Here is a 25,044-nt window from a genome sequence, read left to right on the forward strand (position 1 = left end):
ATGGTATTGAAGCGCAAGAAGAAACACACACTGAGGCTGAGATGCAACACATTTAAACAAATGTTAAACAAGTTTTAATAAATGCTTGTCATGTTTCAGTTTCTGTCATTATTTGCACTTCAATAGGGTGGATAGGCTGAGTACATCACACCCACCTGAACAAGGTCCTCTCGAGCTTTCCAGACTTCAAGCAGTGATGTAAGTTGAGCCTGCTTTTCTTCACGGCTGCTGCCAGGTTCCATGTCAAGTAATACACGGAAGCCCTGCTCCACTTCGGTTAGAATGTGCAACCTGTGAAAGAGCAAAGAATCATGGGAGTTGTGCAAGACTTCAGACTGTCCCCTTATGTGTGACAGCCAGCGAATGTCACAGGGCACTACCATTAAAGCTCCTGATGGGTGTATACTACTTCCTGTGCTCAAGGCTGTGCACCTATTCTAGCCATTCAAAGCCTCCAAGTAAGAATATATCAGCAATTGTGCAGTCTTTTTGGCCATTTCTTTTAACCCCCAAACACCTGCATTATTAAAGACATAAAAATTAAAAAAAAAACATGCACAATATATCAAACATTTCTTATGTTACCAAACTTTAACATGTAATGTGTACTTAGTAGAAATGCATGTTGCATGCATGACTCACATTTACGAGCATAAGCCTATGAAGCTGTGAACGTCCTTAACTGAGCATGGCACAGGAAAGTCTTGCAAGGCTCGAACTTTGGCCAGGTCAGGTTGAATTCCATTGGCGTTTACAAGGTGCCAGAGAACGGTTATTTCACGATGACCGATGTGACATTTCGACGAGTTGAGCTGAAGTTTCGCAGCGTAAGAAACAGCAAGGACAGTTGCGAGATGGTCAGTGTGGGTTTCAAAAGTTGGAACAAAAACGATTATGTCATCAAGATAACACAGATAGGTGGTCCACTTCAAGCCTTGGAGAATGTCCATCATTCTCTCGGGCGTCGTTGGGGCATTGCAAAGCCCGAAGGGCATGACTTTGAATTGAAAAAGTCCATCAGACGTAATAAAGGCTGTCTTCTCACGATCCTTCTCATCAAAAGCGATCTGCCAGAAGCCCGAGTGGAGGTCAATCAATGAAAAATATTTCGCCCTATGTAAACAGTCAAGTGCATCATCGATACAAGGCAATGGATATACATCCTTTTTGGTGATCTTGTTCAGATGGCGATAGTCAACACAAAATCTCCAGGTGTTGTCTTTTTTCTTGACCAGGACAATTGGCGAGGCCCATGGGCTAGCGGAAGGCTCGATGATGTTCTTCTTCAGCATCTTCGCGACTTTGCTTTGAATGATGCTGCGCTCAGCAGCAGACACACAGTATGGGTGGTGATGGACGGGACTTGCATCGCCAGTGTGAGTCCGATGAGTGATTACCGCTGTCTGGCCGAGTGGGCGGTCATCGAAATAAAAAATATTGCAGTAACTAAACAGAATGCGCCTAAGGTCTTCTGTTTGAGCTGGAGAGAGGTCGGTAGCGAACATTTTATCGACATCGTGGTACGGTTACGAAACCGAACGGGAACAAGCGACAATAGGGCTGACAAAGACAGAAATAGTGGGTGCGAGCGGAGGTATCTGGTACTCGTGCACAGGTGTCAAACAGGCCCCTGTCATGTTACAGGGAAGAACATGTGCAACAGACCCAAAGTTGAGAACAGGAAGCCAAGTAGAATTATCGAGGATGGTAACAACAGTACTTGGCAGCACGATGCCATGCTGTAGAATGACGTCGACAAGCGGAGAGACGGTGTAGTCGCCATCAGGAACATGTGGTCGAGCATTAAAAGGTACAGTAGTAGCGGCTTGAGGCGGCAACAGGGCAAATTCGACAGAACACAGGGACGGATGATGTGCATCAGAAACAAAATAGCTGTCAGAAGGAAGGTCCAACTACATGACACCTGTAGCGCAGTCTATTAGGGAGGGCAGAATGGGTTGAAAGAAAGTTTAGTCCCAAAATCAGGTCTTGCGGGCAGCGCACTAACGCATTAAATAAGATGCTAATTTGATGGCCAGCAATCGTTACTTATGCTGTACACATGAATGAATGAATGAATGTGTATTGTTTACTGGCGCAAGGGCCAGTTATGGCCAAAGAGCGCCATGCCAGTGTGAGTGATTTTGCAGTGGAGTGATGAGTTCTATGAAGTTGATGTGACGTGGCTGTAAAGGGGCCTTAAAAATAGTTGCTGTAAAGTGCGTAAAATCTACGTCTAATAAGATTATGGCGATGACTAATGATGTGTACTATGAGCATTAAAATGCATTGCTAAAAAAGCATAACATATACAAAATATGTCAGATGAAAAAAATTAGCTAGAGTACTACTGCCTCACCAGGGCCCTTGAAATACAAGGGCCTGGAGGCATGCACTATGCAATACTACTATCGCAGTGGCATCCTCTGAAAAGAGGAAGTTCTACGAGTGTATGGCGCTAATAAAATGTAAGACAACATCTTTCAGAAAACCTAGAACTGTATTAGTATGAAAAAAAAAAAAAAATACGGTTCTTGACTGAGAAACATGACAGGATGAAGAGCGATGTGCTGCTGGCATGCTAGGGAAAAATGTCTCTTTCAGATTCGGCTGCCTGACACTCCACGAGGCCGTGGAGCACGGTCAGCCCCTTCCCACATCTACTACAGGTTGGAGGTTCATTTCCAGTGAGTAGAAAATTATGGGTGCCAAAGTGTCCTATTCTGAGACGACAGAATAGGACGTCTGTTCGGCGTGATTTTGATGTGGAGGGCCAGAAAGCTAATTGCGGCTTTATCACGTGCAGCTTATTATTTGTTTCAGTGTCCCACATGCATTGCCAGTGGTTTCGCAGTTTGTTTCATAAGAAAGGCCTCAGGCCTGTGACAGGGACAGCAGCGGTAGGATTAACAGCTTGCAATGAAATTGACGTGGCCATCTCGTCTGCCAGAACATTACCCTCGATGCCCCTATGGCCAGGCACCCAGCATATATAATGACATGCTGGTTAGATATATATGCTTTACATAGGATGGAATAGAGTTCATTAATTACTGGACTTTTGTGCTTACAGAGTGACATCAAGGCCTTCACGACGCTTAGGGAGTCTGTATATATAACTGCTTTTTGGAGTTTTGATTTCCTTATATGCTTCACAGCCGACAATAGTGCATGGGCCTCAGCTGTAAAGATACTTGCTTCCAGGTGCAGCACATCGGATTCCGAGAAGGATGGACCGACAGCTGCATAGGACACACTGGCATGTGACTTCGATGTTTCTGTGTAGAACTCCGTGGAGGAGTGCTTGTACTAGAGTTCTAGGAAATGTATTCGGATTTCGATCTCTGGAGCGTGCTTTCTAACTTGTAGAAAAGATATGCCACATTCTATCAGCTGCCACTCCCAAGGCAGTAGCAGCTTAGCTGGAGGCATTAAGCAATGTTCGAGGAGTGGTACATCCATTTCAACGTTAAGCTCCCTGACACGCAGTGAAAAAGGCTGTCTTACAGAGACGATTATGAAAGAGTGTAGCACATGTCATATCGTTAATGGTATTAGAACACGGATGTTGATGATTAGACTCTCTGCAGATGAAGTGACCACTCATTTGATTCTACGTATAAACTTTCAATGGGACTTGTTTTGAAGGCGCCAGTGGCCAGCCGGATACCTAATGGTGGACAGGATCTAGCATCTTCAAAGCACCTGGGGCGGCAGAATGATAGATCACGGCACCATAGTCCAATTGTGATTGAATGATGCTCTTGTAAAGATTCATTAAACACTTCCTGTCGCTGCCCCATGTTGTGTGGGATAACATTTTCAGTAAGTTCATTGTTTTTATGCAATTCACCTTGAAATATTTTATGTGTGGAATAAAAGTTAGTTTAGAGTCAAGTACAATACCTAGAGATTTATGCTCCTTTTTGACAGGTAGTTGCTGTCTACACAGTTCTATACAAGGATCTGGAACAAGGCCTCTCTTTCTCATGCAACATGCAAAGAACACAAGAACTTTTGTGGGGGTTGATTTTAAATCCATTTTTGCCTGCCCACTTGCACACCTTGTTCAAGCCCTGCTGTACCTGTCTCTCGCATACTGCGAGGTTACAGGATTTGAAGCTTATTTGAATGTCGTTCATGTAGACTGAATAAAAAATGGCCGGTGGTAATGAAGCACGAAGGGGGTTCATTTTCATGATAAAGAGAGTGCAGCTAAGCACGGCTCCTTGGGGTACACCAGTTTCTTGTATAAAAGGTTTCGACAATACATTGCCGATTTCCATGCGGAAGGTAAGATTGGTTAATAGCTTTCTATGATGTTTAGTATATTTCCACGGATGCCCATTCCCGACAAGTCTCGCAAGATCTCATAATGCCACATTGTGTCATATGCCTTTTCTCCATATCAAGGAATATCAATAAGAAAAACTGTTTATGTGCAAATGCATCACGGTTATTTCCTTCAATGTACACAAGATGATCAGTTGTGGACCGCCCTTCTCTGAAGCCACACTGATAGGGATCAAGCATATTGTTCAGTTCAAGGAAATGTATAAGTCAACGATTAATCATTTTTTTAAAAAAGCTTACACACGCAACTTGTAAGAGCTATAGGGTGATAACTTGCCGCCAAGGAAGGGTCTTTACTCACCTTCAAGATGGGAATAACAATAGCTTCCGGAATTCCATGAGGATGGGAGGTATCCGGCAACCCAGATAGAGTTGAAAAGTGCCAGAAGTGTCATCTGTGTGTCGGTGTGTAGGTTTTTAATCATGTTATACACGATTCTATCAGCTCCCGGTGCAAAGCTTCTACATGTCCTCAAGGCAGCTTTAAGCTCGGCAATATTAAAAGGACGGTTGTATGGTTCATTCGGACGGCATTTACGATCCAGTGACTTAGGTTCCCTTACTTTTTTATATTAAGGAATGATTTTGTGCAATGTGTGGAGCTTGATACATGCTCGAAGTGTTCGCCCAGAGTGTTGGCCTGGTCTTCCAAAGTAATCCCTTGATCGTCAAGTAAGGGCAATGGGTGGATTTGCTGCACCTTTAGCTTTCTTAGGCCATTCCATGCTTCAGAATCTTGAGTGTAGGATGTGATGCGTGCGAGAAACCTCTCCCAGCTAGCCATCCTTGCCTTTTTCCGTGTGCGCCTTACTTGTGATTTTACCATTTTAAATTCTATGAGATTTTCTGCAGTCGGCGATGCAGCAAACCCCACACTTTGTTTTGTTTCTTTCGTGCCAGTCTACACTGCTCATTCTACCAGGCCTTTTACATGAGAGACCCTGTGCTTGTGGAAAGAATTTTTCAGATGCGTTGAGTATAAAACAAGTAAAATACGCTGCTGCTTCATCTATGCTAAAATCGGTGATAAGATGTCGTGATAAGCAAGTGGAGTCCTTAAAATAATTCCATTCGGTGGAGGCTAGTTTCCACCGGGGGGCATATGGAGGGCATTTGTGTTGACGTATTAAATTTAACATTCCAGGGAAGTGGTCACTTCCATAAGGATCTTCGATTAGATGCCATTGCAAGTCAGGGAAAATTGAAGCAGAGCCAATCGACAGTTCTATTGATGAATATGAATTATGGTGAATATTATAATACGTTGGCTCCTTCTTATTGAAGAGGCACGCACCAGAGTTTACAAGAAAATTTTCAATAAAACGACCTCTCGCGTCGCATTGCGAGTCTCCCCACATGGTGTTGCGGCCATTAAGATCGCCTACGAGTATGTAGGGATCCGGGAGCTGATCAATTAGGTTATAAATGTAGCTTTTTCCGAGATGATAATTTGGGGGTATGTATATGCAACATACAGTGATCAATTTATTTAAAAAAATTGCCTGGACTGACACTGCCTCAAGAGGTGTCTGAAGGGCGACTTGATGACAAGCTACAGACTTGTCGACAACTATTGCTACACTGCCAGACGAGGCGTACGCCTCGTTGTCGTCTGTACGATAGATGGTGTACTGACTAAGAAAGCTTGTGTGCGTGGGTTTCAGATGTGTCCCTTGAACACACAGCAACTTTGGATTATGCTTCTGTAGAAGTTCTGTAATGCCGCCTAGGTTATGAAGAAGTCCTCTAACATTCCATTGTATTATTTGTGTGTCCATGATGATAAATGTGTTTTGTGCTGTGTGTTTAAGAGAAGAGGATTAGCTCATGGGCCCTTTCCAGGTGCCATGAGGTGCGGTTTGTCTTTTTTGGAGCGACACGAGAGTTGCGCCGCTCCTTAAGCGCTGGTGGCACCGTCTTGCTGGCTGTTGTGTCCATTACCTCTTGCGTGCGCTGCCTTTGACCTGAAGGCCTCATCTCAGCAGATGAGACCTTTGAGGCCACTGGCCCAGAGGTCGATCGTCCCTTCTGCTGGGGCGGCGGAGCTGCGCTAGCTGCAGCCACCAGAGGGGCGGATGGCGTCACCGCCGGCTAACTGCGTGTGGGCTGAACAGCCGCCAGAAGCCATTGTGTCGCCGCCCCTTGATGCACCACACCAGCAAAGCTGTTCTTGGGCAGGTATGAAACCTGCCTGTGTGCTTCCTTGAATGTTATGTTCTCTTTTACTTTGATTGTTATTATTTCTTTTTCTTTTTTCCATGATGGACAGGACTGCGAGTATGCGGTGTGCTCCCCATCAGAATTCATGCAGTGGAGAGAGTTTTGACACGATTCAGAGAGGTGTTTGTTAGCACTGCATATTGCACAAGTCTGACGGCCTCAGCAGTTCTGTGAACTGTGACCGAATCTCTGGCACTTAAATCATCGTATAGGATTTGGGATGGATGGTCTGATTTGGATCTTCACATACTCTGTCTCGATAGTATCGGGCAGGTTGCTTGAGCCAAATGTAAGTATGATGCTTGGTATCGATTTCTTTTCCGTCACGCCTCATTTTAATTCTTTTTACATTGATCACGTTCTGATCATTCCAACTCTCTAGAAGTTCGGCTTCAGACAATTCTAACAGATCACCATCAGAAACAACACCGCGAGTAGTATTGATGGTATGGTGTGGGGTCACTCTTACTGGAACACCCCCAAAAGATGCAAGATAGGGCAGTTTTTCATGTTGTTTCTGGTCGCAGAGCTCTAGAAGTAGATCAGCGCTTGCAATTTTCGATGCTTTGTAATCAGGACCGAAAACTTCCGTCAGAGATTTCGAGATGGTGAAAGGGTGAGATCATTCTCACCGTCTTTTCAGGTTTATCAGAGTGGATTACGTGAAAGCGGGGAAGGTTCCGTGTTCGACTGCCAAAAAACTTAAGACATCTTCAGTGCGCCCTCGTTTCTGAGGGCAATCAGGAAGTGAGGGAAGGAAGTTTCCATGAATACCCATAAAAAATTTGGCAACAGCGCCGACCGCCCACCACGGAGCCCAATGGGGAGACACACCAGAGCTTGCATACAAGTCTGCACGACGCCAGTCCTGCACAGTCGCCATAACCAAACATGGTGTACCCAAGGTAGGATAGCCACACAGGGTTAACCCTTGCCGTCAAGGAGAAAGGAAGTAAATGGAAAAGAGAAGAAGACAGGAAAGGCCAAAAAGTGAGAGAGAGAGAAAATTTGAGGAGAGAGAGAAAGGTAAAGGCGACTGCCAGTTTCGTCTAGGTGGGTCAGTCTGGAGGTGCTTTTTATGTGAAGCGGAGGCCAAAGAGGTGTGTTGCCTCTGCTGGGGGGCCTTAAAGGTCCGAGCACCCGGCATCAGCTCAACCCCCAGATTCCCCTCTCCCCAGGCACAGCTAAGCCGCGCACGGCTACACGCGGGAGAGTCCAACCCTCATGTGCTCAGGTACGTGGTGTCGCCACACACCAAATGCCCGTTGATGCAGACGCCCCTGCGGGGATGTCCTGTACACATGCCAACAACCAGTGGCATACTGCCGTCGGCAATGCGTACTGTGTACGATATGGCAGGTGTGAGGACCTTTCCGAGCCTTTTGCGAAGGGCGGTACTCATTACAGACATCTGCGCACCAGTGTCGACGAGGGACTTGACTGGGACTCCATCCACCTCAACGTGTAATATACTTCCAAGGCTAGCAACATGATCAGAGGATTTGCAGGTCGAGTCGTTGACGCAGTGTCACCTCCGAAAGCTGCACCGACTAGTTTTCCTGTGGCACGAACACGGGTGTAGAAGAGCGACGGGCCTGTGGCGAACGAGACTGCCAACTGAGGGGCGATGGTGACCAGCTGGTTTGGAATGTCATAGTTATGTTGTCAGTGTTCGTAGATGAAGGACGCACAGAGAAACGGGGAGCATTTTGATCTGGACGGTCGGACTGGAAGCTCCACCTAGGGGGGCAATGACCAATGACTGCGGCAATGACGAGCGATATGTCTAACATGCGAGCAATTGAAACAAATCGGCCTATCATCTGATGTTCCCCAGTTGGCCAGGTTACGACGGCGAGTTGTAACTGCTGAAAATGGCGAAGCAGTGGTTGGGCAGGGTCAGTCCTGACTGACAGCGGCATCACGAATGGGGCAGAGAGACAGGAGGCCTAAATTTGCCATCTCTTGTCTGACAACGGCCTGTATAAGTGATACAGAACAAGCGTTGTCTGGGCAATGCTGACGAGGAACGGCGGGAGACATGGCCTCGAGCTCGCGTCGAATTAACCGCGTCAAATTTTCTTGTCCAGACAGAGATTGTCCATGTGGCTGTTCCTCACACGCAGGCGTCGAAGCTGTATTTGGTAGCCTGTTGAGGTGCTGCATAATGCGGCGACTCTTCATCAGTTCGAAATTGTGCACTCTTTGATGATCGCATCTACCGAGTCATAGTTCTAGCAGACAAGCAGGTTGAATGTGTCCTCTGCTATGCCCTTCAGGATGTGGCCGATCTTATCGGTCTTGTTCATGTCTTCGTCAACTTTACGACAGAGCACGAGGACAACATTAATATATGCCACGTAAGATTCTGTCGAAGTTTGAGCACGGGTCGATAGCTCCTCCTTCACTGCCAGCTGACGGCCAAAGGGCTTTCCAAAGAGGTCCAGAAGCTTCTGCCTGCAGACGTCCCAACTCGTTATGTCGTGTTCGTGGGTCTCGTAGTATGCTAGCGCTGGGTCTCAGAGGGAGAATAGCACATTCGCTAGCATTAGCGTTGGGTCCCACCGATTATTTTTGATTACACGCTCATACCAGGAAATCCAGTCTTTAACGTTCGTACCATCAATACCATTGAAGTTCCTTGGGTCTTGCGGCTGAGACAACATGACGGAAGTCAAAGTCTACAGCACCGGAGGTGGGCGGTCAGTCATTGTGGCGCTTTGGCTGGCGATCATCATGTCAGGGCTCACCCGGCGACTGCTGCGGAGCTCCGTGTTGGTACCCCGCACCTCCACCAAAATGTTGCGAGCCGGAGACAAGCGCGAGTGTTGTTTATGCAAGGTAAATGCTGAAGGCCCCAGCTGACACTAGAACATGGCGGCCGAAGTGCGCCAGAACAACAACACTTCTTCGTCATCGTCTCTTGCTTGCGCGTCCTGTTATGCATTGTGACAACATTGTTTTGAAGGATCTTATGAACAAAAAGTGCTGCTCTTAAAAATGACCTTCATGAGACTTAAGTGTAAGTGTCTGAACATAGTATGTTCACATGTTAATGGAAGGAACGTATAGTGACAAAATGAACAAGTAGACAAACACTCAAATGCATGACTTGACATGCATCTGAGTGCTCGTACTGTATGAGTGTCTGAGACATGTACCAACCGGCCAAAGTTAGCCCTTTATTGCATAACTTGAAATGTGTGAGCCAACATCGTCCCTTTTCGGCAAACAACAGAAACTGCGTCCAGGATAAAAACTGCTGAGATAAGTACAGCTATGGCTGCAAATTAAAGCATTAATTTAATTAACCAGATAAATCAGCCAATTGTTGCAGTCATATGAAGGTCAAATTAACAGAAGCTGACACTTAACACCAATGCCTATGTATGAGTTGCTGGGATTGGCACACGCCCAAAGTTTTATTTTTCATTTATTATTATTGTTCTTTAGATACGGTGATTTCCACCAATTTGGGATTCAGAGTTGTTTTTTATACTTGTGTAGAATAACTAGCAAGCTATGGTTTATTGGATGATTGGCATAAAAATCGTTTTTAGAGATAACATTTGTTACTTGTTAATAACTGTGTAGGCATGTCACAACGTCTCTGACACTGAAATGCATAAGTGTCTCTTTGGATGTCCTACTTATGTACTGTTTGAACAAAGACACAGGGTGCCACATTTCTAATTAATAGCAGCAATTCTTTTATGAGCTGGTGTTTTTTGCATTCTGTTGAAAATGTGAATGATTAAATTGGAACTGAAGTGAACAGAAGTGCGCTCAGCGCAAAACTATGGGATGCCCAAGTTTGAGCAGTGGTCTAAACCTGTCCCGTTACTAAAAGTGCGTAGCACAGCACACACCTGGAAACGTAACGGTAGCCCCTCTGGTAGGCCTCCTGCTCCATGGCTGCTGCTGCAAGAGGGCTCGCCTGGTGACTGCGTGCTTGAGCAAGGCTGTCCAAGAATGACTTTTCATCCTGGCATTGCACAGTGAGCGAGAATCCAAGATCAAATCAAACTGTGGGGTTTAGAACGGACACTAAGGAGAACCACTAAATTAGTCTAGACAGACCAATCAGTGCTTAAAAACCTTGTTTTTGTTAATTTTGTGATAAGAGGTGGATTACTGTAAGAGAAAATGAAGGTCAGACTTCCATTTCCTAAATTTCGTGCTAAAACCTGAAACTACAGTGCTGGTACTTCGGTGCGACATCAAAGATTTCAAGGTATTTTCTCTGATCTGAGCCGACGTGCCACAGTAAGAATTCTGAAACTATGTAAGTTTAATTTTTGGCTTCATTAAATGACACATTTGTAGTGCATCTTTATGTATAATAAAATTAATTAGGCCCAACCAGATGTTATTAAAATTCATGACGTCACGGCAAGCTGGTGCAGGAACTTCAGGGCGGCATTGCCACTTATTTTTCAATTTTCCATCTTTTGTGGCTTAAAAGAATAATTAAACTATTGGGTTTGATATTGCGAAACAGCATAGTGGGTATAAGAGGCACCATAGTGGAGAGCTCCGGATTACTTTCGACTACCTGTGGTTCTTCGATGAGCACCTAAACGTAAGTACACAAGCATTTTTTTGTGCCGCAGCCATTAGGCAATGTAAAGAAAGAGAGAGAAATGGTTACCAGATTGTAAGCAGAAAGAAGGAGTCGACCTGTGGCCACACCCCATGAGCTCCAGCTGTTTCCAGAGTCTTGCGGGATTGAATCCTACAGAACAGCACAAAGTGCCCACTTTGAAAAGTGTCAAAGAAAGAGAACTCTAATGCGATGTGGAAGGCCTAGGTCATCATAATTAAATGTGTTTAAGTAGTATGTGCAGCTTTGTGCAGTGCATATAGACTCCCACGGTGATAGTTGAGCATGCAATTCATACCAACTGCTTTCAGACATGTACACAACAACTTCTGCTCTATACTGCAGCTACATCATTACATCAATCGATCACTTATTCATACAATGCGTACAAGTACATGGATATGTAAGCATATAGAAGCAGAACAGTTTGTAAAAATTACACATAGTAACAATGAACTTTGTGCACCCACACACATGCACAAAAGATTCCCTTTCTACACTTCGTCCTGATCCATGCGCCTACTTGGCAATGTATACTGTGCATGAAACTAAACTACATTGCTTTTTAGAGAAAAAAGAAGGGTAGGAGGTGGAGAAGATGAAAAAGAAGAAAGTCTGCCTCGACTTCAAGAGAACGTCTATGAGCATTAGGCATGTTACACACGCAAGCCTTAAGGCACAGCGACAATGGAGAAAAAACACACGCGGCATGCCCCCGGCGGTAAAACGCTGCTACGGCAGTGTGGCCACACCGATTGATGGCGGGGTGCTGCAAGAGTCATGTGACAGCATGAAAATCTCGCCTCCCCTCTTCTACTCTGCGTGTAGGTACGAGATGTCGTGCACTTTTTTCTTTGTCTACTGACAGGTAGGCACTGTGTTTACGTATGGTGACGACGTCGTTGTCAGTGTGATCATAATCATGTCAGTGTGCTCCCTTCTGTCGAGGCGTTGCCATATTCGAAAAACAAGAACAAGGCATTGTGTGCCGTCTCCGCATCCTTGTATTCAGGGTTTGTCTTGTTGTACAGTATTGGACATTGGCGCACTGTCTCCAAAAACCTTTGTATCAGGACGTCTCGGTTTAGACTCATAATTGTAAAAACAAATGGAAACAATGTCAACCAAAACAAGCGCAAACGAAAGCTGACGTGAGCAGATGAAAGTGCAAAACGAGTCGTCTAGCCGGCACCAGATGTGAGTGCAAAACGAGCGGTCAGATAGCTCTGCATGACACCAGTTTCCTGCGTGCACATCACTGATATGGCCGCTATCATTGGTCTCCTCTGTCCGCAGCAAGCTGCGAAAAATCGCTCCAGAACCCATCCCTCCTGCTGCACGAGAAAACTGCCATGCGGCAGCTTCTGCAGTGCATGTTTTGCCGCCGGTGTCGCATGCACTTTTTCTTCTAGTGTGGCTGGGGCTTTATCGGTCATAGGCTATCTCTAAGGCGCACATTATTCATAATTATCATGAACAGTTCATTTTACTACCAGCAAGTATTCATAATTTATATTGTTACTAAAACCAGTTTTCATAGGCTCAATATTCCTACTCATCTTTATAAGAACATGCACGCTGTTCAAACATGCGTAAGTTACAAAGACATAGTGTGCAAAAGACACAGTTATGGCAGTAGAAGAAAACACGTACAGCACATCTTGAGGCATACTGCAGATGTTTCCAGATTGGAATTAATAAAACTGCTTGTAGTGCTAAAACACAGAAATCTCAACTTGTAATAAAATTTGAGAGGTCAACATAATTCACAATCTTTGGCAAGCTTTGTAAAGTAATATAATACTTAGAGCACTAAAAACACAAAGGACGTAGAAAAAGACACACACACCGCACGTGTGGTGTGTCTTTTTTTACGTCCTTTGTGTTCCAAGCTCTTTAAGTTTTTATTATAATCCATAACAAATTAGCCCACCTATCCATCCTTTCGTGAAATAAGTTGAAGCATGAACTAGATCTGCAACCCTTCTCTTCGCCCTTTACAGCATCTCAATCTCGCAATATTTTGTGCTTCTATTTTGTGCCATCACAATGGGTGCCAAGCCATCGCTGTATATTATCGTGTGTACATTATTTTGCTTTATGATGGTGACCATATTTCACAGGATTTTTTTTATTGCTGGCGCTGACTTTTTAATGAAAGAATCTTGTCAAATCAGAATGCGAATGCTTTTGTACATTCTTGGATGTAAGCGAGCATGAGTGATTGTTCTGAAATGTACTGTGATAATATGTATAAATAGCAGACGCACTTGACCTGTGAGATGCACTAAGAGTACACTGTGAGGGCAGCATACTTGGCTTTTAGCACTTTTTAATGGCACAATACAGCTGACCTCCATATGACAAAATAAAAGCTGCTGGCAACGAAGTCACTATGTGAGCAACAGTAATGTATAACCATCAAAATGGTGAACAAAAATTTCTCACAGACCCCTAACAGCCTGGATATGGTGAGTACCAGCATAATGGAGCCTGTCAGAATTTCATATTTGATACAGACAGGATGGTGTGCTTTTGAGTGTTTGATCTTAACCAACGAAGCAAGAGTGTTTAAATCTTTGACTACAATTGTGCAGATGACAGAACATTATCCAAGCTCTGTTTTTCTTGTGTGCATACAAAAGTTACCACGTTTGAATAGAGTGTACGTACTTGACCAGCAGCATGTACAAAGTGATGAGCTGACCTGAGTCTGCAAGAACTTTTGAAGCAAGTCCCAGCTGCAAAGCCTCCAGGCAGCTTCCGCTTGATACTCGATTATGTCTGGCAGCCAGTCGCTCCTTACGATGTAGGACAAGAGATTTCTATTTCAATATGGCAGCAACAATAAATATAGAGCAGTGCCTTTGCTACGGAGAAAAGCCTATGCTATGCAGCATTACACTTATTTGCAGACGATCATTTAGGCAGTTTTTGTTTTTATCATTTACGGTTGTTACCAATTCTAAGCCACCCAAACCAAGAAAGTGAAAGAAACATGACACAATGCTTAGCTAATATTTAACCAAAACTCTTTGTTTTGAAGTTCCATTACTCTAATCCAGCATCATTAAAAATTATGAGCATAAATGAGATGCAAAAAGCTTGTGTTCTCGTTTACTTCTGCTTGGAATAAAGGAAGCGTATATGACTATCACAGAGTACAATGCAGATTTTATGGATGCGTGGCAGATTTTTTATTTTCAAGCTTCTTTTTTTTTTTCTTGTAGACCGGTCTAATGGGCAACTCTGCCGTTTTTTTAACCATGTTAGGATATCAAATGGCATTGGCAGTCGTGTCACAGGTAAGGTGGTTCAATTTGCTTAGAAATTTATCAATAATTTTAAATAACCAATAAATGGGATACCGAAACCAAAACGGGTTGCTGCTTCGTGTGACGTCATGATGAGTCGATGACGTCAGACCCTACACTACCATAATGCAAACGCACAGAATGCATGCTAAACATGTAGTACATGTGGCGCTAACGCCAAATGAGCGAAGCTGATGATATCTCCTGACGCCACAGGGAGCTTTTACAAATTTTTCGAACAAGCCAGCGGTGATTTCAGTGATGATTTCAGCGACAGTGGCAGTGTAGTCTCTGACGTCGCAAACACAGGGTGGGCAGTAAAAAGTACAGTAGAACCCCGCTGTTACGTTCCTCACTGCTGCGTTTTCCCGGCTGCTACGTCGTTTTCATCCGGTCCCGACATAGCTTCCATAGGATCCAATGTATAAGGAACCCCGCTGTTACGTTGTAGCTGTGAAAACGTTCCCGCATGATACGTCGCAACTTAGCACCCCGAACACGCCAGGGCTAAAGTAGACAACGCGCTCCAACCGCCATTTTGGCTTTTGACGAGTTTTGGCTGGGCTTGGCCGGGCTTGGCTATGGAACTGGCTGCAAGAAGCCGCACGCCAGTTCGAGAGGCCGCATGAGGCCGCCACTAAGTGGCCATTCGTGAAAAATGATCTTACTATCATCACTGTGATTACGGTCACCGCTTGGTTGTTGGACGGGTCGACTCACGGAGGAAGGAAACTCGGGAGAGGCCCTGACGTCACTCTTTGTTTATCGGGCCTGCTCTCCTCTCTTGTTTACGTTTCTCCCACGCCGCGCTGCGCGCAACCGGGCTGCTCGGACGCGCGCGCTCCGCAGCAATACTAAACAATCGTTAGCACGTTAGCATGATTACGCCGAAGAGGGCAAAATTTCCCGCGTATATTCGTTCGTCCGTTGCCATTGCCGTGGCGCGGTGACGACAAGGAGCACGAGCCGCATGATGCCGGGGAGTTGCCAAATCCTAGCTTTGGAGAAGCCGTCGCGGCTCTGGACCTCCTCCGCAGGTACGTCGCACCTCACAGCGACGCTGACAGCAATGCGGCCTTCCAGGGTATTGAGAAACGTGTGGCTATTTATAGCGAGCGAAAGAAACGGCAAGCCACCATTCTGGACTTTTTTAAGTCCTAAGCGCACTCTGTGGAAATAAATTGTCTATAGTTGAAGCTGCACTTTTTTCATTCATTTTCGGAGCTTTCCTCACTGTTGCGTTTTCCCGGCTGTTACGTTTTTTTCCCCCGGTCCGGTGAAAAACGTATGAACGGGGTTCCACTGTAATGAGTCAGGAACGCAACCAATCTTTAAAATTCATTTTCAGGAAAACTAAATGACTTGCAGCCATATAGTTTGGCATAGATAATCAGAATACAAATGAGAATGTATATTCGTATTTTTATTAAGATCGGTGGACACTGAAAAATCGCCGGAGTTGCCCTTTAAGCTTAATGAGCAAATTCCAGGAATTCAATGTTATGTCATTAAAGTGAATGCTTTCTTATAAAATTATTACTGTATAATTGCAGATGCTGTGTTGTAACTTGTAATCGGTGATTGCATAAGCACATTAAGGCTGGTGTTGAACTGTGCTGAAACATACAGTGTGCACTTGAAATAGACACAGATAACCACAAACTTAAGTGCTTAGCTATTGAGTGGGAAGGGACTAACAGCTAGACATCAGATGTCAGGGTCCCAGACTGTACGCACATTGTGGGACCAGCTTCTGAGGCTGTGAAAATGCAAGGCAGTCACTAATTAATTATTCACATCATGTGAGCAAAGTCTCGACATCAGAAGCACGCAGTTTAAGATTAAACTGACACAATGTTCCCAACTGCATATTGCAAGTCAGAAGGGAAGTCAGTTTTGTGCACTGTTGTAGTGCCTCTGTTATAAGTGCAATGTCCCACTGCTTTATGAGCACGTCATTATCTTTTGGTATTCCTTCGTGCAAATAAAGGTTTCTGGTTATGTTTCTTTGAACAGATTAGAGATTTAAACAGATTAAACAGATTAAACAGATTATGACTTTTTAGCGTGCTTCTTTTTTAAACCTCACTCCTCTCAACAAGTATGTGCAGTCTGACGTATTAATGCTGAAGAATTTTACAGAGAAGCAGGGTACATACATATCTTGCAGTTCAGGTAGAAGGGCACTACAACTAACATAGAATGCTGCTATTACATTTGTTCGCTTCAGTACGCCATGAAGGCAAATACAGCCACACTGAATGAAAAAAAGTAACAGCGAATAAATCCCGGAAGCATTTTTATAGCCCCGACAGTCACTTCAAGGGAGACGCTGTGAAATTTGTCTCGCCCTGAGGCATAATGCTGAGACCAGGCAGAGCCTGGTGTTTGGGTACCTCTCTGCCAGCAGGCCCGACGCATGTGTGAGGGCCGTGCTCGGTTGGTCGAGGCAGAGCAGGCAACTCAGCAGCCCCTGATGATGAGATGCCTGAGAGGTGGGCAGTCGCAGTGCTCGCTCATAGCACGCAAGAGCATCTTGCAGCTTCCCTGCATGGCAATGCAAAACAGTGTCGCACTGCAAGGCCAAACTATCAGGACTGCAGCAAACTACCACCGTGACACCAGCTTACATTGCTGAAACTATTGTTACAAGTTGACAGTGCTGAAACTGCTTGCTGGATGTGTTAAGTAACAGCAGTTAGCAACAGGCATAAACCCACTAAATTTTAATGAAATCAACATGTTCAAACCAATATTGTGTTGTTGAAGGATAGCTATACTTTGTTTGGTGTAAAGCGTTTAGTATAAAGCACAGGCAAACGGGTGCAATTGCAAATTTTTTTTTTGTAGTTTACTTTTATACAGTTTTATGGTGATCTAAATGCTGTCAAGGTTCAATATCTACAACAGATGAAAAAAAGTTCATTGCTCTGACAGGTAAAAAGAAAAAGAGAATATTGACAGCGTATTGCGGCTTTCCTCAGCCACAAGAGAAAGCATGTCTTTTGCACTACAAAAATTTGGTAAGGAAAATGGTGGTGCTAGGCCAGCAACAGCAAGCTCACCCATTGCCTGGTGCTCAATGATTTGGTCTTCCAAAGATGGTTGACTGTTACGAACTGCGGCCACTCCGGCGACTCCATCAGGCTCATCGAGCGCCACATACACTTTCTGAAATTCGCAAAAGCAATCACACTGTCAAGAAAGCTGGCATACTATGATGACGCAGAAGAAAATGTTTAAATAAGGATGACCAAAAAGAAAAATTGCTGCCTCATCTAAACTCCTAAGCAATATAAAAGACTTACATAAGCAGTCCACAGGCTGAATTGTCTTAAACTTGAACATATCCACCATTATATTGCTCATAAAAGTTTTTCAACAACGCATATGATTATATATTTGTTCAGTAAGTATCAGAGAAACCAATTCACACATAAATAACATGTGCTAGTGACCTTCTTAAAAGGAAACAGATCTACCAGAGGAAAAACTTATAATGCATAATAAAGTTTGCTGTAGTGAATTCTGAAATGAGCTATCATTGGCAACCCAAGAAGCGTGTTTCTGTTCAGCACATTTTATGCAGCAGGCTTTGCCAAACTGCAGTCTCCCCTCTTGCCATTTACTGTCACTAATGCATTCAGCAAACTTGTGCACTTATTAGGAGGCTCCACCCCTTCACACCATACAGGCTCAGACTCGCAGGACAGTTTAGGTGAGATAGTTATGAACAATGGATTAAATGTTCCACACAAAATTCATATTTCTGACAAATGTAACACCCATGCTTTCGACTAAACTTCATCTCACAATGCTTATGCTGCAGAACCAAAGCTACAGGTCACATGGTATGGAAGATGTGAATTTACACTTGCACATCAACACTCTATGGCACGGAAATGTGTGTGCCAACAGGCATTGGCCAAGTGATAGACACAGGAAGAGGTTGCAAAACTACCGTGGCACGTGGGAAGCAGAGGAGAAATTTGCAGCATCTCATAAAGCTTAGCATGTGCGATGAACCTCCTTGCTATGAGTGCGATGAGCAGTAGTTGAACAAGGAACATTGCTGAAGCCAACAGTTTGACAAGGAGTCTTGTCTTCATCAGAGCAGCAACTGTCTTCTTTAGCAGCATTTTTGTGTACACATAGCTCACTTTTCCCCACCCAAATGGGGGAAGACTTATGCGTCATACCACAACCCAAGTATTGAATATTTACCTTTCTTCGAAGAGCTAGAGAAAAAAAAGCCAACTGCACGGCACGCGAGAGCACGGAGGCACGGAGAAGACGAAAAAGTAGAAGCAAAGACAGCGTCCGTCATGGACTGCATTCGATCTAATTATTGTAAATAATGTAAATACAGTTGTGTTTCATCATACGCCGTGACCATTTATTTAAAAATCTGGTGCCGAAATCTGCTGGTAGCACTCGCCAGGACTCTAATCGCCTGGAGTGCTCATAGAGAACTTTGAAAGCGAAGACAGCACGCCGTAAGGACAGGGGAAACCTCTTCCGAAAGCCAGACGGTACGACCTGACTGGACCATCCGCTGTTACCCTTCACCGTGATAAGACACCTACTCAGCGTCCGTCCGAGAAGGTGAGCGAGGTCACACATTGTTGAAACACAAGATGAACCGCCTCAAAGTCCTCAAAGACAAGCGAATGGCATGACGCCAGATGAATACGCGTCTCATCAATGAAGCGAAAGCCGTGATTGAAAATGCTGACAGTGCAAAGATATCATCTTTGATTGAACGACTACACGCCAATAATGCGGACTTGGACAAGCTTAATGCCGAGATAGAAGAAGCTATCCCCGAGTTCACGACAGAATTTGAAACTGTGTTGACTTATCAAGATGCTGCGCGAGGAATGTTGGGGGAGCTGAAGGCTCGGGAGTGGCTGCTCAGTCAAAATCAGTGTTCTACTACCGCCCCTTCCGCAGCTGTAGGTTCATCACATTCACTCGATCGCGCCCCGCACAAATCAATCAAGCTTCCAATTCTGCTGTTGCAGACATTTGACGAACAGCTTTGTCATTGGCCTGCTTTTTGGGAGCAATTCAAGGCGTCTGTGCACGAAAACGAAAAGCTGATGAAAGGAGAACGATTCCAATATTTGAAGAATCTTCTGAGTGCTGCAGCAGCAGCTTCAATTTCTGGTCTACAAGCGATAGGTGAGTGCTACGACAACGCCATCAAAATTCTAAAGAGTCGTTTTGGCGATAAGCGTCGCATTGTGTAGGAGCATCTACGCCGTCTGCGCACACTACCAGCAGTTGCTTCCTCAGAAGATGTAGACAATCTTCGAAGACTATTGGATTATGTGCAGTGCCATATCAGAGGCCTGAAAGGTCTAAGCGCCAGTCCTGCCAGCTACGCAACTACGATGACGGACATTCTGTTGAAGGCATTGCCAGCAGACATTGTCATTGGCTATTACCAAAAAGAACACAGTTCAAAGTCATCAACGTCTGCTATCGACAGTTCAGGCTCTGTACAACAGCAAGACTCAACGACAGTGACAGCTGAAGAGGAGTTGCAAGAACTCTTGACATATCTTCACGTGGAAGTTGAAAGCCGAGAAAGAAGTGGAGTTCATGACTTTAAAGGAAAGAAATGCGCTAAACCGCCTGCGGAGAGAAGAAACTTGCACTCCACCCTACAAACAACCGCTGTCCTGCAGTCTTCCTCAAAAGTTAGAGATAAGGACTGTCTCTTCTGTGGGTCTTCAAAGCACTCAATTTCAGTTTGTGACAGCAGCATCAACCGCGAAGAAAAGTTGAAGAAATTGGCTACAGAGAACTGATATTATCGATACACCGTGACAGGACATCTTGCCCAAGACTGTTATAGAAAAGTCAAGTGTGGAACATGCAGAGGAAGACACGTCTCCTCAATGTGCAATCCCAAGTGGAAACCTAAGAAGACGGAACAAGAAAGTCCCGTAACCACGAACAGTCTTCATACCAGCCCTCGTGCATACGTGGATGCTGAGCTTTTATTGAAGACATTTCGGGCATGGATCATCGGAATAAAGCAAAGGGCCTACATGAATTGTGGCCAGCGGAAGTCAGCGCACATTCATTCGTGAAGACGTGTGCAAGACACTTGGCTTGAAAGAACTTGATCTGTTAATTTACAGCTAGATATTTTTGGACAGACAAGCTTGGTTACCATACAACATCACCCCGTTGAACTAAAACATCGCAGTCAGTATGACAATCGGAAGTACCTGGTACAGGCCATTGAAGTACCATTTGTCTGCAAGGATTTTGTTCAAGTACCACTCGAGCATGACTTTGTAAGAACCATTGAAAGCAACAGACACCTTCTTGCAGATAAGCTCTTGTTACTGGGCATGGCTGCTGCTCCTGGTATTAGCCTTTTAATTGGTGCTGACCAGCTGCGGCAATTCATGTCCGGAGAAATGAAGTGATACCACAGCCAGGCAGACTTGGTGGCGCTGGGTTCTGCATTTGGCTGGATGTTACAAGGACCACTTTCGTTTAACACCTCTTTGGAAGCAACACTCAACGCAGGCGTATTGCGAGTAAGTGCATCTACCGACTCTATCGACAATCTTCTTCGGAGGTTCTGGGAGTTAGAGGGCATCAGGATTATGCCAGTCGACAACACTCCAAATAAGGAACCTAATATGGTGCTAGAAAAATTTGAACACAATATCGCCTTCGTCAACGGTGACTACCAAGTAGCCCTTCCGTGAAAAGAAAGCTGTGGACAACTAGAAGATAACCGATTGCAAGCACAGAAGCGACTGACGTGTCTCGGAAAGAAAATGAAGAACAATCCAGAGTTTGCTGTGGAATATGATACCCCCATCAGGAACTATATGAAGATGGGTTACGCCGAGAGAGTACCTAGCCAAATTGATGCGCAACCCTCTAAGCTCTACTACATGCCGCATCACGCTGTTGTGCGAAGTGAGTCGACAACGGTTCGAGTATGAGTAGTTTTTTTGACGCATCCGTTCATGATCTTGATTTATCGTCCCTCAATGACCATCTCGAGAAAGGACCTAAGCTACTAGCCGACTTGGTTGCTCTTCTCATACGTTTTTGTATGAACCGTATTGCTCTGACGGCTGACATTGAGAAAGCCTTTCTCCAGATTAGCGTAAAAATGGAAGACAGAGATGCATTGAGATTCCTATGGTTCAAGGATATACCCTCTAAGAGAAAAGCCGATCCTAAAATAGAGGAATGGCGCATGACAACGGTGCCTTTTGGAACAGTAGCAAGCACATTCCTACTCAACACCACCTGAAGGGAGTAAAGGATCAAACAGAAGAAACGGCCAAGTTGCTTGCTGCTTCTTTCTACGTTGATGACCTTCTTATAGGAGCCGATAGTGAGAATTCAGCTCAAAAGGTATACAGAGAAGCAATTGCTATAATGGAAGACGCTGGAATGCGACTAAGAAAATAGTCATCAAATTCTAAACTGCTGAGAGATCTTATTGCCACGGCTTAAGGAGATAGCGCCCCATCGGAAGCTGTCAAGATATTGGGGCTCATGTGGGATCCTCTAACAGACAAGATGACAGTAGCCGCAAAATCAGCGTTATGCTTCTTGGGAAAAGGCCAGAAGCTGTGTAAGAGGTATGTTCTGCAAGCAGTGTCAATGATATTTGACCCGCTCGGAATGATTGCACCCTTCAGCATTCAAGCCAAAAAAATTATGGGGTTTTACGTGCCAAAACCACTTTCTGATTATGAGGCATGTAGTGGAAGACTCCGGAAATTTCGACCACCTGGGGTTCTTTAACGTGCACCTAAATCTAAGCACACAGGTGTTTTCGCATTTCGTCCCCATCGAAATGCGGCTGCCGTGGCCAGGATTCGATCCGTGACCTCGTGCTCAGCAGCCCAACACCATAGCCACTGAGCAACCACAGCGGGTCATTCAAGCCAAGATATTGTTTCAGGAGCTGTGGCAGAGACAGACAGATTGGGATGCAGATTTGCCTTCGGACCTTGCTTTACAGTGGCAAAACTGGTGCTCAAATCTGCAGCACTTTACTTCTACGACTATACCACGTTGGGCCAAGACTGGGCTTGAAAGTCACTCCGTGCAGCTTCATATATTTTGTCATGCAAGTCAGAGGGCATATGGAACTTGTGCATATTTGAAATTCCTTGACCAAGAGAATTGTGCTCATAGCCACCTCATAATGGCGAAGTCACGAGTGGCGCCTAAGCCGAAAGTGACTTAGCCAAGACAAGAGCTACTTGGCGCTTTGCTCGGAGCAAGGTTAGCGAAATTTCTGAAGAGTGCCCTTGAGAAGTGCATGTTAGAAACATTCTTTTGAACGGATTCCAAGGTCATACTGCATTGGATAAAGGGGTCTTCAAAGAAATGGAAACCATTCGTTGAGAATAGGGTGGCTGAAATTCAAGGCTGTTCCAACAAGAGCCAATGGCGACAGTGTCCCGGGATTGATAATCCTGCGGATTACCTTACATGTGGAGTTCAGCTGCAGTTTCTCTAGACAAATGCAGTGCGGTGGAAAGGACCACCATGGTTGACAGAAATGGGAGATGCATGGCCCATGCACGCCCTTGAGGCAGAATTACAGAGTAATGATATAGACTTAACGGAAGCAAAAGTCGTCGTACAAGTTTTACATGTGAGAACGTTGTTGCCTATTTTGGGCCTTGAACGTTACTCAAGCCTCACAAGAGTTACGAATAACAGCGTGGGTATTTCGTTTCATCAAAAACTGCAAAAATAAATGCATCAGGGACCAACCACAGCTCACAGCCGAAGACATTAGCGGCGCTGAAAATTACTGGATCAAGGTGGCTCAAGAGGATGTTTATGCAGAATAAGTCAATCAGCTTGAAAAGGAACTACAGCTGAATCGCAATTCAGATACGAAAATGCTTCATCCTTTTCTCGACAGCGAAGGGCGGTTGCGTGTAAGTGGACAACTGCAATTCTCACAGGAAGCAGAAGAAGTTAAGCATCCGATTTTGTTGCCTCCGCTTCATCATCTGACAAAACTCGTCATAAGAGACTGCCTTAAGCGTACACTCCATGGTGGTCTGCAAGATACCTTTACCGAGCTTAGAGAGAAATTTTTGGTACCCTGCTGAAGACAAACTGTAAAGAACGTCATCCGAGGATGCAACTTTTGCATCAAGACATGCTTAAAGCCCAGCAGCACACCTGTTGCACCCTTACCAAGTGAACGAGTACACCGATCTGATCCCTTCCAAGCGGTTGGAATTGATTTTGCTGGACCTCTCTACATGAAAGACAGTACATTGAAGGGCTACATTGTATTATTGACTTGTGCAGTCACAAGAGCAGTACACCTTGAATTACCCACCGAACTGTCAGCAGAAAGTTTTCTGCTCAAGTTTCGTCAATTCGTATCGCGTCGTGGTTTGCCCGATGTAATACACACAGACAATGCGCAGGCTTTCAAGAAAGCATCAAAGGAAATCGCCTCCTTGGCAAGAGTATTGTTCAGTGGAGAGCTACAAGACTACTGCTATCAAAGAAGAATAGAATGGAAGTTCATTGCAGAAAGAGCTGCACGGTGGGGCGGCTTCTGGGAGAGATTGATAAGAACTGTGAGAACCAGCCTCTGGAAGATCCTTGGCAAGGTAAAGATTACGCCAGAAGAATTAACAACGGTACTGTATGAGGCAGAGGCAGTAGTAAACTCCAGGCCTCTCACTTACTTGTCAACGTTACCAGCAGAAATGGAAATACTTACTCCAGCTCATTCCTTAACCGGTAAACGACTAACAGGCCTTCTTTACCGCAACAAATATGTCGATACTCCAGGGCCAAGATTTTCGACAGTCACAAGAAAGTGGCTTCATCATGATCAGTTACAGGAGCACCTTTGGAGAAGATGGAGGAGAGAATATCTTCTTAGCCTGCGTTCAGCACACTATGCCAATGTTCAACCTTCGAACAATCTGAAAGCTGGCGATCTTGTGCTTCTTTACGAAGAAAATGCCCCACGACAACTATGGAAGACGGGACGAATCCAAAAAGTACATCGAGGACGTGATCAAAATATGGAGGACGTGACCAGAACCTGTTCGGTGAAGCTTCCAAACGGCTCTGTAATACGCCGACCGATCCAGCTTCTGTACCCAATTGAACTTTCTTCGCTCTAACAGACTAACTGCACGCCTTTCCGGGGTGCGGGGGACACTGAATATTTACCTTTCTTCGAAGAGCTAGAGAAGAAGAAGCCAACTGCATGGCACGCAAGAGCGTGGACGCATGAAGAAGACGAAAAAGTAGAAGGAAAGACAGCGTTCGTCATGGGCTGCATTCGATCTAATTACTGTAAATAATGTAAATACAGTTGTGTTTCATCATAGGCCATGACCATTTATTCTATACCAATTACTATGTTTGTTACATATGAACATGCTGCTAAAGTGTGCCCAGTTGCATGATTGGTATAAAACATGCACTAAAAGTATGCAAGAAAGAAAGAAAGAAAGAAAGAAAGAAAGAAAGAAAGAAAGAAAGAAAGAAAGAAAGAAAGAAGAAAAA

The 25,044-nt window shown here is 44.7% G+C and overlaps 1 protein-coding gene across 1 annotated transcript in view; it reads right to left on the reverse strand.

Annotated features, from left to right (window-relative positions):
- The window catches only part of mei-41 (ATR serine/threonine kinase meiotic 41), a 127,512-nt gene that overhangs the window by 43,805 nt on the left and 58,663 nt on the right, over nt 1–25,044 (reverse strand). The window contains exons 38-43 of the mRNA XM_050188850.3: nt 17,556–17,661; nt 16,887–17,037; nt 13,884–13,977; nt 11,225–11,308; nt 10,443–10,558; nt 156–291 (exon numbers count right to left, since the gene is read on the reverse strand). Coding sequence (XP_050044807.1) covers nt 156–291; nt 10,443–10,558; nt 11,225–11,308; nt 13,884–13,977; nt 16,887–17,037; nt 17,556–17,661 — 687 coding nt within the window. The remainder of the gene's footprint in view (nt 1–155; nt 292–10,442; nt 10,559–11,224; nt 11,309–13,883; nt 13,978–16,886; nt 17,038–17,555; nt 17,662–25,044) is intronic.

Source organism: Dermacentor andersoni, chromosome 2, assembly GCF_023375885.2.
Source record: "Dermacentor andersoni chromosome 2, qqDerAnde1_hic_scaffold, whole genome shotgun sequence".
In the NCBI taxonomy this organism is placed as follows: Eukaryota; Metazoa; Arthropoda; class Arachnida; order Ixodida; family Ixodidae; genus Dermacentor; species Dermacentor andersoni.